At 40.1% G+C, this 18520-nt stretch overlaps 1 protein-coding gene across 4 annotated transcripts in view; it reads right to left on the bottom strand.

Annotated features, from left to right (window-relative positions):
* Positions 1-241: 241 nt before the first annotated feature.
* The window catches only part of SLC44A1 (solute carrier family 44 member 1), a 74258-nt gene continuing 55979 nt past the window's right edge, over positions 242-18520 (bottom strand). Inside the window, exons 11-17 of one of the 4 annotated variants that reach the window (XR_003529256.1) lie at positions 16635-16791; positions 16097-16180; positions 14931-15068; positions 13015-13251; positions 11545-11625; positions 1447-1656; positions 242-339 (exon numbers count right to left, since the gene is read on the bottom strand). Coding sequence is in view for 3 of the 4 variants with exons in the window: in XM_027653097.1 (XP_027508898.1) it covers positions 11335-11625; positions 13015-13251; positions 14931-15068; positions 16097-16180; positions 16635-16791 (907 nt within the window). In the remaining variant the exon portion in view is untranslated. The other 3 variants (XM_027653099.1, XM_027653098.1, XM_027653097.1) reach the window with 3 other exon arrangements.

Here is an 18520-nt window from a genome sequence, read left to right as displayed (position 1 = left end):
AGAGCCATCAGAAAGGCAATTAAAACCAGGAAATATCACTATTTCTGGGATTGTGGCAGACTCTGGTTTGGTTTTTTGTTTGTCTGTGGGTTTGTTTACTTGTTTGTTTTTTGGTAGGGCACAGGGTTCAGGCCTGTGACTTCGTCTTCAGAGGACTGCAGTGTAAAATACCTGCTCACCCATTTATTTGTCTTCCATTTGATTACTGTCATCTGAGATAGTGAGATAAAACAATTCAGTAGCTTCTGTCACAGGCTTTATTTCTAGATTTGATTGCTCTGAAAAAATCAGAAAATCTGCCCTGGTGCTGGTTTTTCTTCCACTTTGTTTTTAGTGTACCTAAGGTAGAAAATAACTAAGCATTAGAGGGAGATTATGGCAGTAGGTGTCAGAAAAAGCTTTTTCAGGTGTTCTGTGTGTGGGACTGCAAGCTCCATCCATTTCACACATTCATAATTTAAATAGTAATTAGAAATTCTAAATAATCTCTCCCTGGGCACTACCTAATCTTCATTAAACATCTAAATACCAGCGACTAAAACTGGGTCAGCTCCTCAGTGGCCTGTGGTGGAGTGAAGGAGCCGTGTCAGACTCCTGCAGCACAGGATCTGGCCTCACTGGCTCAGAGAAGGAGCTTGTTTACTGCACACTAAATGTTGCACACAGAGGGTCCCATCCTCTTCACGAGGCAGGAGAGCTCCTGCAGTGGCCAAGGAGCTGTGCTGTCTTGCAAGCAAGGAGATTGGTCCTTCATCTCCAGTGGGAGAGCAGGGCTGCTCAGGGATCTGAGGAGGCACCTGCCTGTGCTGTTCCACAATTGCTGATGCCAGGGAGTGAGTCCTGAGGCTGGTGCTCACAGGTACGTGCATACTGCATGCAGAATGTCTTGGCAGTGGGAAATGCTGTGTGGCTGAAGGACAAATCCTGCTTTTGCAGCTCCAGACCTCTGCCTCTAGGCCCCTGCTCTCCCACTCACAGTGTGAGTAGGATTTTCTTGCTCATTCCACCACCGTACCCTGAGGTTTTCCTTTCAAGTCTTGTGTCCCATTCTGTCCTCCCTACATATACTTCTCTCACTAGCCCTCTGCAGCCCACTTGTAGCCCACCCTCACCTCCTCTTTTTTTTTTTTCCCCTGGAGGTCATGAAACTCTTGTTTCCGAGCTGAGGGAATCAGCACTGATCCCTGCAGGCAGAGCTTCAGTCCCTCACTGCTAGAGAGGGTGAGGAAAGCTTCTGTTCTGTTCTGACACACGCAAAATCCAGTGGAAACCAGGCAGGGTTTTTATAATCTGTATGTTATGTTATGATTCCTTCCCCTAACACCTCTAGTGCTGAAGAAGGGTATCTCCGGAATCTCTTCTGCTCCACACAGCTAAACTCACCCAGCCAAGCAGATTCACCACTAATAACCCATGAAACAGACACTCCAAGCCAAGAGGACATACCTTCAGAGGAACTGCGGAACACTGACGTGCAGCAGAACACTTTGGGTCCCCAGCATGGGACCCTGCCTGTGTGCAGAGCTCCTGTCTGATGGGCTGCCTGGTCCTTTTCATCCTGACGGTATTTACTGAGTGGCCCCAACAGCATCAGTCTCCAGTTCAGAAGTGGCAGCGGTTTCCAGACAAAGTAAACCATCTCATGCAAATGCAGTGCTGACGTGGTTTGCAGTGAAGAGTAACAGAAGCAAGAAAACATGGTTCAGCTTGGTTTACTAGTGTATTAAAAAAAAACTGGCAGCAAAGAAAGCAGAAATTTGCTGTGCCCATGGGATGGAGAGGAGAGCACAAGAAATCTTTATGACTGCAGATGCCTCTGCTGGTAGGATCACACAAGTACTATTATTGCTTCTACTCACCATCCATCTTTAGCTATCCAAGCTTGTTAGAACGGCTCTGCAGAGTGGGGAGCAGGTACAGGACCTTGCAGAACAAGGAAGTTGTCCCACAAGAGGTGCTGCACTGGGATGTGCAGTTTGCATGGCTCATAATACATAACAAGATTTCCATCATCCCTCCCTACTCTGCATTCCCCCATAGCTGTCCCTGTGAGGCAAAGCATTATTAGCCAGTCTGCTCCAGACAGCATCAGCAGTCCTGAGAGTCCTGGGTATGAGCAAGGGACTCCTGTGCATGTGTGACTGCAGCCTCTCCCTTTCCACAGCAAAAGCTTCTCAACTGCTTCTGTATGTGACTGACCCTCAGCACACCCTGCAGGCTAAGGAACCTGATGATGGGTGAAAATGTTGGCCTAGAGGGGCAGTTTCCAACATGCTGGAGAGAAGCTGAGGAGCAGATGATCAGTGAGAAGAAAGACTGTGAAAAAAACCCCACCTTTGCTCTACAAAACTCCACTGGCACACCCATCTTAGGAAAACATTAAGCATCACAATGCTTCTCTTGGCACCAGGACAACATGTCCAGCATTACTGCAGCTACTCAGCTAAAGGGAAGGTACAGAACAAAAGGAAGCCTGGGCAAACACTTGCATGGGCTCTGCTTGCTGCTCAGGAACTTGAGATTGTGTTGTTAAGAAGAGTGGGACTTAAGCACCCCCGCATGGAAGACAGAGAAATTTCTTTCTTACTTAAAAGGAAAACTTTATTTTGATACATTAAAAAATCTATACATTTCTTAGACTAAAATACAGTTTTGCATCAGTATCCTGGCACAATGTCAGTTTACACAGAAAATCTAAGATTAGATCAGCACTGTTAATTTTTCTTCTCTTCCTGCATTCACAGCTTGCAGTATAAAACATTTTAAGTTCCCAAGACAACAATAAACAGTGTCACATTTACTTTTCCCATTTTCAAAGGAGGTGGCATTCCACTGGAAAAAGGAGCACTTGTTAGTTGATCTTGATTCAATGTAAATCACTAAGTCAGTCCAGGGATTTGATTGCCCTGTTAGAAGTATGAGTGAAGGAGGATGAAAAATTCGTTTTCAGGTGAAGCTTTGATGGACTATGACAATGCAAGTACTGTCAAGCCTTTAAAATATGTTCAGAAGATTTTCCTTAGGGTAGTTTCTGTAATCAGCAACACAATCCATCATACAGAAATAATTCTTTTCTATAGGTATAGATTCCACCTTCATTTTTGCTCTGAAGAGCTCCATGGCAAAATAAAAGCAGGACACAGGGGATGTTGCTGTGAGATGTCTGAATTGGAACATGAATTTCCTTAACTATTGTGAAGATTCTGCAGAATATTTTCTACCTGTGAAATCCTGCTCTCCATGGCTCCACCTAACCTTTGGCCTCTGCTTTCTAGCCCACATTAGAAACAAAGCCACCTTTCTATTTTCTACTCCCTCACTCCCCCAGGACGCCCTACAACCTTGTCTGCAGCACTGTTTCCCAAATGAGAGATATTCTTCCTTTTCAGTTTGAGCAGCAGGGAGGGACCCAACTAATACTAACATGGACCACATATGGTATTTGAGAGTTAAAAACTGTGACCTCGGTGGAAACACCAGTCAGTGCCCAATTTCTGCTGGGTTTCACAAGTAGTCAGAATTGCTAATCTCACCAAGTGTTTCTGGAATAACTCCCTAGCTGTCCCTATTTCCACTCAAGCCACAGAGGTTGTCCACTTGAGGAATGACAGCTACCAATGCTGCCACATACTTAGAAAGGTCATAGCTGTCTTTAACATTACTGAAATAAGACTAGTTCTGTTCAAGTCAGCTGGTACTTTTGCTCTGAATTCTTGCAACTTTGGTTGTAAGTGGAGTCCCATGTTTCTGTAGAAAAGTACCAAATGCTTAAAACACCAAATTCTGCTCATCACACTCACATTTAATGACCTGACCTCAGTGAGACAGAGGAGTAGAATCTGATGGGTGTTTACTGGTTTTCTGCTAGTTCCTTTTTAGCAGATCTCTGCCAAATGAATGCCTCCAATAGTTTAGCCTCCAAATGGGTATTTTCAGATTGATTCATGCTACCAATTGTCCCTAGGAATATTTTCATAATCCTAAAGTCTCTGAGGAGCTTTGGCTTGATTGCATCAGCTTGCGAACATTGCAAGACACATCACAGCTCCATCCCAGACCAGAAATTCTGCCTTTTATATGTGACCCATATCACAAGAGATAAGTTTCATCTTTTCTCTCACCTCTTTAAGTATAAAAGAAAAAAATACCTTGAGAACAGTATTCGCTACAGAACACAAGAAATATAGATTTACTAGTTTCCATAATCTTGTTATGTGATGGAAATAACAGCAGAGATGAAATAATTGAAAAACCATTTGGAAATTACATATTTAGAGTAAACTTTCATCATCTCAACAAAGAAGCTGAGTGCAAGAAATGCTTCAAATAAGTCTGTTGGGTCTTGTGTTGGGAAACACAAGGTTGGTAGTTTTTTTTTTTTCACAAAGATGAAATAAGATTTCTGTGTTGATAATGTGACACACAAGCTGTTCAAGAAACAATGGGCTACTGATACTTAGATTTAGTAAACATTATCTGCACAGGCAAAGCCATGATCTAAAAAACAGGAATGCTGTCAGGTACCTACTTATAAATCTTACGATTGTTTCTCAAAACGACTGTGCCATGTTCAATATAGCATGTAATATGCACTCTGAATCAAATGCTCACTGGATGACAAGTATATGTCTGCTACATGCATTTTATTCTGACTCTATAACATACATTCATAGAATACATCATAACCACTCAGAGCAAACCGCTAAAGTGCATGCCCTGAGGGCACATTAAATATGTTGTCTCCAACACTGGCTGCTCAATTGCCAGAACACTGATACAGAAAGGGCTCATTTTTGCGTTATATCCCCATTATGTGCTGAAAGAGTAAGAGCTAACATCCCCTGCTCCCTCCATGAAAGGGAGCACTGTGGAGCAGGCTAATTGCCTGCTGCAAAAAAAGCCCTTTCAGAAAGAAGTAACCACCCTGAGAAGATGCTGTACAGAAATGCAGGGAGTAAGTCTTGGATTAACTACTGGGTAAGTGGACCTGTGTACTGGGTTAGGCTGGATGGAGTAAATTTCCTTCACAGCAACCTACAAGGTGCTGTGTTACAGATCTGCAACCAAAGGAGTGTTTGATAACACAATGTTATCAATGTTACCTGCTGCTGAGCAGTGCCTGCACTGGGTGAATGGCCTTCTCTGTTTGTCACTCTGCTACTCCAGCAGAGTAGGTTGGAGTTGGGCAAAAAGGTGAGAGGGCACACAGGCAGGACAGCTGACCTGAACAGTCTGAAGAAATATTCCGTAACATATAAGGTCATACTCAGCTATAAAACTGGGGTGGTTCAAGCCACTGCTTGGAGATTGGCTGGGCACTGTCTGCTGGTGGGAGATGGTAAGTGACTGCCTTTATATCACTTGGGTTTCTTTTTCTTTTTTTAGCTTTTTTTCTCTTACTTAATGAACTGCCTTTATAACAGTGCTTTTTGTCCTTTCACTGCTCTCTCCCATCCTGCTGTGGGGACTGAGCAAGCAACAGGGTAGCAGCGTATGTGACAGCCAGGGTCAACCCACCACAGCATTTTAACTGGGTTTTCCACTGCTAGTTCTCCCTTCTAGGATACATTTCCCTAATGCAGAAAGTCCTTCAGTTACTATGCCAAGCTAAGGCCACATTTAAAACCTCATCCTGTTTTTGGCAGCTGGGAGCTACGAGAAGGCTGAAGATGCAGTTCTAAGCTGGCCATAGTGTTTAGCCTAGCTGTGGAGCAGCAGTGAAACTGCAGAAGAGATGGGTTGCACTTCTAACCACAGTGATGGAGTGACATCATAAAAAAAAATCCTACCTTAGGACTTTAACTCAGCACCTACTCCCCCTCTCATTGTCCACGTGATATCCTAAATCATTGCCTCAGGAAGGTGAGAGGGAATGTGGTAAGATCAGTGGGGCAAAGGGGAGCTGACAATGCCACTTGGCACTCCTTTACTGAAAGAGCAATACAGAAATGAGACCTAAAAGAACAAAAAAAAAAAATCCTCCAGGGTTGGAAGAAACAATAAAGATTACACACTGCTGTTCAGCTTCCAAATAAAACAGTGAGTAAAATAATGTGTAAAAATTTTAGCAATTTAAAGAATTGTATATGTTTTTCCCTTTGTAACCTAGCTGGTCAGAGGCCATGATACAGACCATCTGCGGAAACCAACGGCTGGGAACTAGTAATCCCACTGATTGTTTCTAAACCCAGATTGTCCAGTCTAAATCTCCAGTCCTCAAGCAGTACTTAGTTCAATGGACTTGCTAAGGAGATGATTTCTCTGTTTCAGCTGTCTCATCTTGCTCCTCCTGCATTGTTATTCTCGCTGCAGCATCGCTCTCTAGTTAGTCTAGACTGCTTCTCACAAAGCAGTCCACATACTGGCTTTAATAACCAACAGTCAAAAAAAAAGTATTGAATCCATCACAACTGGCAGAGCCCAGCATCCCTACTGCCAACATTTCTATAGCAATTTACATGCCAAAGTGTCCTCTTACTCTGCTATCCCCACTAGGAAAGGAAAGCAGAGTCTCAATTTCTCCTGAAAAGTTGTCTCTTCAGAACTCTGTCTTCTGCTTATCTCCCTGCACAAGACAGGGCTGGAAGAGGTCAGCTTGTAGTTTGGTTGCAAATGAACTTCAAAGGACATTCAAAAGCTTTAAAGGGCCACTGGAAAATCTGCATGTGGATGGAATGCCTTTTTGGCATGACTTAAAAGCTCTGCATGCCAGATATACACTCAAGAGTGGTGCACACAATTTTATTAAGAACTTCGTAATGATATAGATTTCTCACTTAAACATTACAACTACCCATAGAAAAGTGTTGCCTGTATCTTTTAAACACCATGTAAATAAAACAAATTTATTTTTAAGACAGGATAAACTGCTATAAAAATGGTGCACAGTCAAGTAATACAAAAATACAAAATTTGTTTCCAACTGCAGTCCTAGTTGCAATTACAGAGAAAAGTCCCCACTCAGGACTTCCAGTGAGCAGGGAACACAAACTTGCGGGATCAGTCATGGCAGAACTTTTTTATCAAAATGCGCAGAATACAAGGCTTCTTTGATTAAGCACCTCCAATAGCCTCCAAACAAGAAGAAAATTAATTTTTTCTGGAAGCAACTGGGTACTTGATAAGTCTTTTAGCCTTGGAATCCAGTTTCTAGGATTCATCTAAGCCAGTTTTTAAATTTCTGGCATGGTTAAACCCTCCTGATCTACACAAATATTGATGTTGAGAGCCACTGCTGTTCTTAGACACTGGTACAGCAGGAAGGTCTCCTCTCCACAAAAGTAAGACTGCTCCAGTGCTTCTTCTAGGCAAGTCTGACCTCTGACTTGCACTGAGAGGCCTCACCAGTGCTCCAGTCTGAATCCCTAGGTTGAAGCTCTAGCCCAGTTAGCACTTACACAGATGTGTAAGCTACAACTTCAATACTTAGAGAGCCCTTCTGATGTTAGTGGAGGTACCGATATGGTTCACTTAAATGAGTGTCTGAGTGCTTCCAGGACTGAGTAATTCTGTCTCTCTGCCTCCCCAGCAGCTATCCTTTCTACATGTATCTTTATTTTCACACCTCTCACATAGTTTGGGGTCTGTGATATGAAAAGTGTAAATCCTTCTTTTAACTGGCTTACCGAAAGAAAACCTACCAAATTTAAGTTATCAAATGCCTTCTGGAAGCAAAAGTGAAATATTTTACTATTGCCAAAAGATAAGAGCACTAGTTAGCTACATGATACTACATAATTTTTTTAAATCTTCAGCAGCAATTTGGAAGTCTGATCCTCTGACAGGAAGCACAAATAACTGCTTATTTACTAAACCTTGATAACATGAGTTGTGCATGTCTCTACCTAGACATACCTCTCTACTCCATTACAAAGCTTCTGTAGAAAGACTCTTCTCTTTCAAAAGATTTTCTTGAATGGAGTGATTGTACCATTGAGGCATCGTTTATTTGTAGAGAGCTTGTATTTAGTGCAATAAGTTTAAAAATTCTGCTCTGAAATATTAACTTTACATTAACAAAAATAGTTTTCTTAAAAAAATTGTAACAAAAGGAATATATAGCATAGACAGATCATGAATTCTTAGCAAATACACTTAAGCATTTACCATTACAATAAGTTGAATAATTGAATATTAGCATTCATATCTGGTGAGCTTCCAGACTGAAAAGAAATTTTGTACTACTACTACTAATAATAAAAAAGCATGTTCTCTTGTCATTATTTAATAACTTCAGATAACTATCCTGGCAGCTACACTTCCAAAGAAATGTTTCTCTGCCCTTTCCCGTTTTAGCCACCCACTACAGTACATACATATATGGATCAAACAACAGGCAAGGAATGATCCCTTCTTCCTCCTAGAGCTCTCTGGTATTAAATGAAATGAAGCATACAGTACTTTTTTATGTACAGTAGTACAGTTCATTTCTCTTCCCCTCCTCAGCATCTTTGTATCTAGTCATGAATTAATCATGAGTATGGCTAAGACTGAGCTTTAACAATCTGTTATTTCAATTGCCCATATGCAGAATCCATACCCTTCAAAGGAACACTGCTGAAGTGTGAAGGAGGTTACTGAACTCAAAGGGAGGATAGAGGGCAACGGGTATGAGGGGCAAGTAGGGTAAAGCAGGAAGTTGATTGCATATAAAAATTATCTGTCCCCATTTTGTAGGTTCTGTTTAATAGGAGATGCAAGGGCTCCCACACACCTGAATACCTGAGGAGTTGGTTATTGTGATGTCTGATACTGGTAAACAAAACTGTGCCCTGCCAGGGTTGTAAAGTAAAATAACTGCTTACAAACCAATTTGAACTGAATGAATTCTCACTGAAACCACCTTCTGAAAAAACTAAATTTAAGACTTTTCTTGATTTCAAGGTTTTCTGTACATGTGACTGTCCCAAATTTAATGCAAATTAAAAAGAAACTAAACAAGTAAAAGTCTCAGCAGATTAGCAATGTCATGGGAAATCTGTCTCTAAACCCAGTCATGATTTCAGATTATCTTTACAATGATACCTCCTCCAGATTGTAAAATACCAAGCAGATAAGAATCAACATTTCCATGACCACAATCAATAATTTAAGAAATGGAACAATGATAAAGCTGCTTGTAAAAGCCACCCGTATGAAAAGAGTACATGTTTCACAAAAATAATTGTTAAAAAAAGTTTTAAATCCCTGTTCCTTTTCTCTGATTTTGGCTGTTTATTTTTATATATATATATATATGTATGTATATATGTATATATATACTGTTTTGGAATGTCAATGGGTTCCAATATGGCTGGCTAGTTTCAAGATGAACTTGCTCCAGAGGCCTAGAAAACAAAGTCATACAGTACAGTCTTAGACAAATGCCAAAGGACAAGTAGAAACTGATCAAAGGGGTCGCTGGAAGCCATAAAGAAAAAAGTGTGAAAAAGTGGTTTTTTGTTTGTTTTTTTTTCTTGTGCCCTGAACAGAAGGTCCTAAATGTTTCCTCGTCTCTGCTATTATTACCTACTTTAAGTACAGCTCCACTTAGGGTGTTTCACTTTTAGAAATAATTGTCATATTCTAAGAAATATCTGCATTTCAAGGGTACTGAAGCAAGACAGTAAAGATTCTACTTCTAAAAGAAGAGGAAAAATAGTAGTAGTAATCTAATTTTCAGACATGCAATTTTGAGACTATGGGCACTACCATTACAGAATAGACTTATGAATGGTTCTATGCCAGACATAACTGAGGTCTTTATTGATGCTTTGGGAGAAGGTATCAGAAATTTAATGGAGGTAACCGCTGTGTCCCATCCTTGTCAGGAAGTGAGATCCTAGCATTTCAAAACCCACTCAACTGGAGCTGAATGCCCAAAAATGGAAAGCCACTTGAGAAAACAAGGCCAAATCAGTTCCAAACAAAACAATCACATGAGCAGCAGAACTGGGAGTAATTCAGCAGGTGACTCCCATGCTGAGCCCCAAGTGCTCAGCATCTTCTGCAGTAGTCCTATGAGGACTTTCAGCCAGTACTGGGCTCAAGTGCCTAGAAACAAGTTCCTACAAGAATAACACCACCCTTGACTTGCAGGTACTTGGTTTGCCCTTTTAGAAGGGGTGGGGTGAATAAAGGTTTTTCACATCCAAGCTTTAGGCAGTCAGGTACAAAAGTATAAGTAGTGGCCTGTGATAGTACCAACAACACTGTAAGTGGAAAACCACTACATAATAAAATTTTGAACTGAAATTTTTGTGCATGTGACTAGAGGGTTTGCACACCCAAAGTCTCAATCATTTTTAATGGCACATTTGCAACTACAGCATTTGGATCACTCTGATAATCCCAACATTAGTGTCTGTTTGAACAGCTAGAATTACTCCCAGAAGAAACAGTAAATGAGCATAGAATTAGTTTTTTCATATGTATAAACACAGCAGCATTTAGGCATAAGCAAATCTAGAAACTGGTATGCCATAATGAAATAGCAAAACACGCAAAGCTACACATCAGTCTATAGCAGGAACCCATTCCAGCTTGTTCAAAAAGTGCTCATGCAAAATGGCTTCATGTACATTGTTGAAAAAAAAGAAATTCTTCTGTTAGCATACACTTATTTAGATTCCATTTGGTTAAAAAATTATCCCCATAGTATGGAAATGACTCAGACCCCAAACACTCTGAGAAAGTAATGGCAGAAAAATATTCTATTTCACAAAATCATATTGCACGATGACAAGTCATACCTTGCCCAGACTGGCTCTCCATTATACGCTCTCTGTTCTCCACCTTCCAAACTTATCCTCCTATCTGTTATCTGTACCATGTATAGTGTTCCTTATTCCAGGCTACTCAGACATGCAATGCCTTCCTAACAGGCACACCATAAGTAAAACAGGCTGCAAAAGCATAAATGATGCATTGTTCACTGTCTGTGCATCTGACAGTGTGAGATGGAAAGAGCACACAAGAGACAAGCAACATAAGTAGTTTGCAATAAAAACAAACAACTGGGAGAAATGTCATTTGAGCAGGTTGAAAGGAATCACTGTATCCAATTCCTTGGCATGGTGTAAGATAATTTGGTGAGGGCTTTAAATGCCCGGTCCTACTTTGCAACAATGGCTGCGCTCAGTAGTGTTCTTCAGGCTTTTGCAGTGAATGTAAGATGAGCAAAAATTGTTCATCTCAGGGCTGAGAAGAGAATAAAGTCAGAATAGCCCACTGAATTTCAGAGCCATCTTATTTTTAGACTAAACAGCAACTGGGGCTGTCTGTGTATACCACACAGCATGCCTCACGAATCCTAATGAAATGATACTGCATTTGTTTCATATGAGACAGTTCCTTTCATCTTACTTTTACAGGAGATGGTCTCAGCTGTGACAAAAACTCTGCCATCCAGGTGATAGGCAAGCTCACAAACAGAAAAAGCAGAACATCTTGAGTGATACAGAGAACAAAAACTTCTCCTGAAGAAGTGCAGTCAGTAAAGACAAAGAGGGAGAAGAAGTAAAAGTGAAACTCTTGGAGGATCGCCACCTCCTCATCTGCACCTACCATTGGTTTTAGCTCTCTGCTCTCAGCTCCACCTCCCCGGCCAGCTTCTTTCATAGATTTTCTACTATTCTCCACAAACTCCTGAAAAACAGTAATGAAACGACAAGTGCTCTCTTAGCACAGACTCTAAAACATCAAGTCTCAAGACAGAACTTCAAGATGCAACTGCTCCAAACATCAAGCCCATCTGCATCTCTTGCTCAGACTTGACCATGAGGTATCAGAAAAGCCTGTCGAATATCCACAGAGGCCTCCCTCATTTAATTCTGGAAGCCAGATAGGTGTTTGCCTGGTGTGCTCTTACAACTTTTCCATGTACCACACAATGCTCTCCTTTAGGGGGAAAGAAGGTAAAAGGTTGGTTGACCAAAAAAACAAACAAACCCAAACCCACAAACCAAAACCAAAAACCAAACCCACAACAAAACCACAACAAACCTCCCCCCAACACCATCCTCGTCTCAACTATTACATTGTAGCCTGTGAGCTGTGTGTAATTTCAACCTCTTAAATTTTTCACCAGTACAATCTCCCATTTATGAAGATTAGCAAAGCTAATTCAATTTTATACAATTTTTTTTCTCTTGCAGGCAAGCATTCTGCAGAAAATTTCAGTAAACTTTAGCTGCTCATGTTTTGTGATATTGATTGCTGACTAAAGAAACCTACAATGCTTTTATGGTTTATTGGTGTTTCTTGTTAAAAAGCAACTCATCAGCCCCTACTTTATTTATTATATACTCTAAATTCTGTTGTGATTTACTAAAAAATCAGCACCAAAATTCTTGGCATAGTTTTCCCACAAGTAATCAGAAAAAAATTATGCTGAGAAGTCACAAGAATCTTCCTCTAGCCTACACATGGGGGGGTATCTTACAGAGATATATTCTACAGTTGCTACTTAAAATCACTCCCAAGAAAACTACCTACTCAACAACAAAGTGAAGGGCTTTGGAAGCAGAATTCTTACAACTTTGTTTCTAGCGTAAAGCCTACATATGACAGACAGAATCAAATTCTGGTTGATGTCTATCTGAAAGAAGTAAAACTCCACTGTGGTCATTATCTATGTGTGAGGTAGAATACTTTGATATTTTTTCTCTTCCCTATCCAAAGAGACGCCCTTCTTAGGAAAGCACAAAACCAAGCCTTTCCCTCTTGTTCTGCTTCTTTCTAATCTGCAGTGTCATTTACAAGACATACCCAAGAGTATGATTCTGCAAGATGACTGCTCATCTAACAGGCAGCAAACAGAAGCCAGTAACAGTGAAACTAAGGGAAGAAAGCATAATTACTTATCTGATGCTCATCAGATTACACTGTTTTCAGGTCAAGCCATGAACAAGGTGGCAAGGTAAAAAAACCCAAAAAGCCAAAAACATTGAACCCAGCAAGTGAATTCATTCCACTGTCAAAATACCTATTTTATGGAACCAGATCCTTAGGCTTTGAGAGCAAGAGGAAACTTACCATGAGAACTTTATCCATGTAGAATTCCCTCCCAGGACTCCCATCGTTGTATTTTGTATCGATGGCAAAACATAAGAAAAGGACATCAACAACCATTTCATAAATAGAAAGGAAGCAGTGAGCAACCAGGAATGCAAAGAGGCAGACAATGATGAGTGGCAGCACCCAGATGGTGTAATCTCGTTGGTAATTCAGCAACATAACACCGGCCAAACCTGTGCTGCAGACAATCAGGACCTGAAGAAGAAAACAGTAGACAACTCTAATGGCAGAAGCCTTTTGATGTTTTTTGCTTGGTTTATTTTTTTAAAGCCAATGTGCTTCTTGGCCTGCCAGGGCTAGAATTAGGGCTTACAGATATTAGTGGTAACAACATCTTTACCTCCTGGGTTCCCCACATCCCCGATTATAAATGACATTTATCCATATCAGAATTGTTACACATCCTTTAATACAAAAGGCATTTTTCAGAGCAAATTATATTTATATTCTGCTGTCATAGTTCTAGTATCATAGAACATTCCTGTAAAAACGAACTTTACCCTGAAATCTCTAAAAGCCCCACAACCTGATGCTACCAATCCCATGCAGCTGTTTTTCGTTGCTTAGAGGGAGAACTTAGGTCTTAAGAGGATGGTACATTTTCCATTTTGCTGCTGGAAACAACTTTCAAACTTGTGCAGTCTTTATCTCACTTCCATGCAGGAGAAAGTAGACCAGAATTCATGTGAGGCACTTCATGTAACAGTCTCCACAGAATTATACTTCATGTGAGGCCCTAAGAGACATTTCACCAGGTACCAGTTTGATTTTGGCAAAACCAAATGGACTAAATTGTTGCGGCCGCTTAACTTTCTGAACATTTCTGACCCTATTATTATGAACTGCAGCTAAACATATAATTGTAAAATAGGCCAGCTTTTATGAAAATACCATTTTGGACTGGTAGAGGAGACGTTGGTAGCCTAGCATTGATTCAGCTGATAGTGTTTTTTACCTGCTGCACTGTTCATTTTAACATTTCTGTCACCTGTGCATTTTTCTAATAATCTGAGAGACAGGGGCGTGTTTCCCAACTCCTCCACAAAACTGCATTATGTAATTTCATGTTCTCCCAAGCACTTATGTCTCCCTTACGTGTTTATTTCTTCTCACATCTTACTGACTTAGTTACTGGATTTGAAGTTCAGCCCACTGTACTCTGACTTAACAGAAGTAGAGGAGTGTAATAAGAAATACAGATGAGTTCAACCACTGTCTGAATGCACAGGTGATTTGTGCCTAATTAATACAAGATTGGTATTAATTGTTTTAGTAAATAATGGCATAAAATCCCTCAAAGGATAGAAATACTACACTTTCCATAAAGTATATCTCCATCAGTTGGAGACCCAAAAAGCTGACTGACCACAGCAACTATTCTAGTCTCCTTTTAATTATCAGAGTAGAGGCAATTTAGTTGCTTAAACTGGCAATTTCTCATAGCGGGCTTTTGTACAATTTGGTCATAAAGGTGATCAGTAATTTGTGAAATTTTCAACATAAGCCTGGAGAGCCCTTACTAAACAGAATTTAAAAGAAATGCTTCCTCTCCTTAGAATTCTATGTTTTAACCACAAAATCAAACAAAACCCTAGAACTTCTAAACACTTTTCTCTTGACTCCCTAAAAAATAAATCATGCAAAAGGTGTCATAATCTTCAAGCACTCCTCTCTAGTCACTTTTACTACATGTCAGTAGATCATTTGTTTATCCTCTCTACACTACAAAGCACCTCCTAATGTGATGCAGCTGGACGTGATAAGTGCACACTAAGAAACAGGATTTTTAAGGCATTTTGTGTTTGGGGTGCAGCCATTGCTAAAGAAAGCTTGCTTCTCTGTAGGTCTGTAAGAACTGTATACAGCAGACATACCTTTCCTAGGAACAGCATAAAATCTCCAACTGTGTTTATGGCAGCCACTCGCAAAGCGTTTTCCACCAGGATAACAAAGGCATCCTTTGCTGAGGTGCAGAAATTGGTGCTGTTGATAGCTGTGGCTGTATATGCATTCTAGGAAAAGGAGATTGAAGACTTATTCATGGAATGATCAGGTATTTCAGATGGAAGGTGGGGAAGGTAAGGGGGAAGATACAGTAAGTCACGTTCGTCATATGATGTTAATGAACCAACATTCCCCTGAGAGCTGTTGAATCAAGCAATATATAGCAGCTGACAGAAGACGATATGAGGTAAAGAACTGCTATTCTTCTTCTCCTTTGCTCATAATTTATGCATTAACTATTTTTTCAAAAAAACCTCATTAAACAGGATTTGCAATTTCTCTGCAGAAGGAGGTGAGCAGTGGCATAGCTACAGAAATTAAGTAGTTAGAAAAAAACCTGGAAATACAAAAGAGTCTGAGAGTCACACAAGTCAAACAAGATAATTTCTAGGTAGTGTAATCAAGGTTAGTCAGGACAGTTTTCAAGGATTACAATGGGGTTTATTAAATGCTTTCTTCTGATTTTATTTTCTATATTTCCACAAGCAAAAAAAATTAACAGTGAAAGAAATGTTAGCAAGATATTTATATATATACATGAGAGATGGACTACAGGCCTACAAACCCATTTTTACAATGGGTCTGACCAGCCAGCGTGTTACAACTTGCAAATTTTCTTCCACTTTGTAGATGATGCTGACGATTTGATGTTTTGTACAGTTTCTGCATTGTGTGAATCTTAAACATTACACCTAAAAAGCTTCATTCTGATTTCATAGGGGACACATTTTGAAATTCAGACATAGTTTTACTGAGTAGACATATGGGAAACATCTCCAACCACTACACAAATCGTTATAAAGTTGAGATACCATGTTCACAAAGACGAGTATTGGCTATCTTTTGTCTTTGTTTACATTGCAAAGGTCAATGTAGTATTTGCAGTGTAATTTCAGTAATGAAGACAAGACTGAAATACTGTCAGTCAAGTTCAGTTCCCCAGTACAATACATTATGTGTCAGCCTCAGATTGCAGCCTGGGAATATATATACTATTATCAGCCCTTATATAAAACATGAATATTGAAAATCTTACCTGATTTAAGTATGTCAGGCACTTTTCTAGACACCAAAGGCAGCAGATGCAGGCTTTAAGCATACAGCGAGCACAAGCATTTTCCTAGGAAAGCACAAAATGTGGGAAAACAAAGATAAAGAGTAAAACCAACAGATCTTAAGAAAATAGTATTCCTTTGTGTTTCAGCAACTGATACTCAGATTGCTAAATTAAGCAATCCATATCAGTCCCATGGTCCTTTAAGGATTCAATATTCACAGAGCCATAGAACGGTTTGGGTTGGAAGGGACTCCCCCCACCATGGGCAGGGACATCTTTCACTAGGCCAGGTTGCTCAAAGCCCCATCCAACGTGCTTTTGAACACTTCCAGGGATGGAGTATCCACAACTTCTCTGGGCAACCTGTTCTAGTGCCTCACCACCTTATAGTGAAAATTTTCTTCATTACATCTAACCTATTCCAAAATAGACTTCCAGCCTCCCACACCGATTAAATTAACAGGTCAACACACCAGGCCTTAATTTTCAGTAAGAAAATGGAACCTATTTCTCTTACTTTTCCTTTGAGTTGTGTTTGAATATACATTAGAATCATTCGTGGTATCTTCACTAGTGTGATAATGAAAGACCCCTTTGCTACTGTTCCTAGGTGGTAACAAACAAGGCGATTAACAGATGCCAGAATAGGAGTAAATGGCAGATTTCTTTTCTCCCTGTTGAAAAGAGGAAAAAAAAAGGAAGTAGAACGATCAGTATGTATGTGGTATCATCTAGAAGTGCTATAAATTTTCAATAAAATAAGGTGCAAAAGGAATATATTATCCTCATACCAGCTTTCAGGGTGTATTGTTCACTCCACCTTGTGTAACTCACAGATTTGTCTCCAATGGAGGAGTAGGACTAGAATAAGGAATCAGTATGGGTAGTGTGGTGGTACATACCCTTCTTCCCCTCTTTGGGCTGCACTAGGATCTCAGAAATTCTCGTTAGGCCTTGGCAAAGACCACCTGGGCTCAGCTCCTCTTGAGTATATCAGAAACACTGTCTGCTCCCAGGAACCTGCCCTGCCTAATGAGCTCCAGTTTAATGAACAGCCTTGGAAACTTGCTTTTTGCGCCTGAATAACAACCTAAGTGGAACATTTTTGTTATTGAACTTTCCAAGAAAGTTACTGACCCAAATTGCAGCAAGGATGGAAAATTCCTATTACTAAAGCAAATGCTCTTGCAACCCTACAAACTCCTGTACCACAGCTGTCTGTGACCAGCAACCTCTCTCTGAGTGGGATGCCTTTCAGAGCCACAGATCTCCCAAGCTTGGTATACTTGGAGGACTGATGTCAAGTGCTGCCAGTGGAGCCTGGGCTGATATCTCCACTCCTCAAAGCTCAACCTTTACCAGCTGAGAAGATGCAAAGGCATCTGATATGAGAACTTTAGTGAACTTGGGGGGAATTTTTCACAGGTAGATACCTTGTACATACTGCTTTAGGCCTGTGTGTGTGCAAGTGTCAGTAAGCTAGGCCTCTAAATGAGTTACTGTTGTGCTTATAATAAATTCTACAGAATCTTTTGCTAAATTGTTTAAATTAGGCTATTGATTAAGTGATTTTTAGTGCTGTTAAAACCTCTAACCCTAAACTGCTGGTTAAATCCAGGGCTAAATTTGGCAAGCCAGTCCACTCTGAACCTTGTGACTCAATGGGAGAGTCTCTGTCATTCCTTTTTATCCATATCCTTTCCCATCCTTATACTTTTTCCTTCCCCAGCCTCTGCATAAATAATTGTAGGTTGATTTTAGTTTTAGTTTGACTGATTTTAGATTTTTAGATTTTTTCCTATTTTTTTCTCTGTGTGCTTTAGCCATCTAGTAGAGTAGATTTATGTCAATGATTTATGTCACACTTTTACGTTTATATTAAAACTACTTTTGCCAATACCTTTGCTGGTGATTCTTTAAGTGACTTAAAACACTAACTGGTGATAGTTAGTTTTACTAGCATTAGCTGCATTACCCACTATTAACACCTAGCAGTTTCTATAAAGTTACATCTGATGGTGTGCAATTCAAACCTTACAAAGAAGTGAGAAACAATGCCAGTATTTTTTTTAGTCAGATTACTTACAAACTTGCCTTCTCCTTTTCTCTTGTTCTGTTGGAGATCTTTATGTAGACTTTGGAGAGGATGTAACTAATTTATTAGGTAAATTCTTCTTCTCAGATTTTTTGCATTTCTGATTTAGCTGTTATATCCTCAAGACACCAAGTGCTGGGCCTTAAACAAGTTACTTAACCCAATGCAGCTAGAGTATTTTTAATTTATCAGATGAATACTCACTTTCATGGTTTGAAGCTACTCCTTCTTAGAGTGTTTATTTTTCTTTCCTACCAAGGAAGCCAATTCTATTTCTCTCTTAATGAACAGCTCTATTAACCAGTTAA

The sequence above is a fragment of the Corapipo altera genome, unplaced genomic scaffold, assembly GCF_003945725.1.
Source record: "Corapipo altera isolate COAL_440 unplaced genomic scaffold, ASM394572v1 61305, whole genome shotgun sequence".
Classification (NCBI taxonomy): Eukaryota; Metazoa; Chordata; class Aves; order Passeriformes; family Pipridae; genus Corapipo; species Corapipo altera.
The sequence above is the reverse complement of the archived record's forward strand: the minus strand, read 5'-3'. Positions and strand labels throughout refer to the sequence as shown.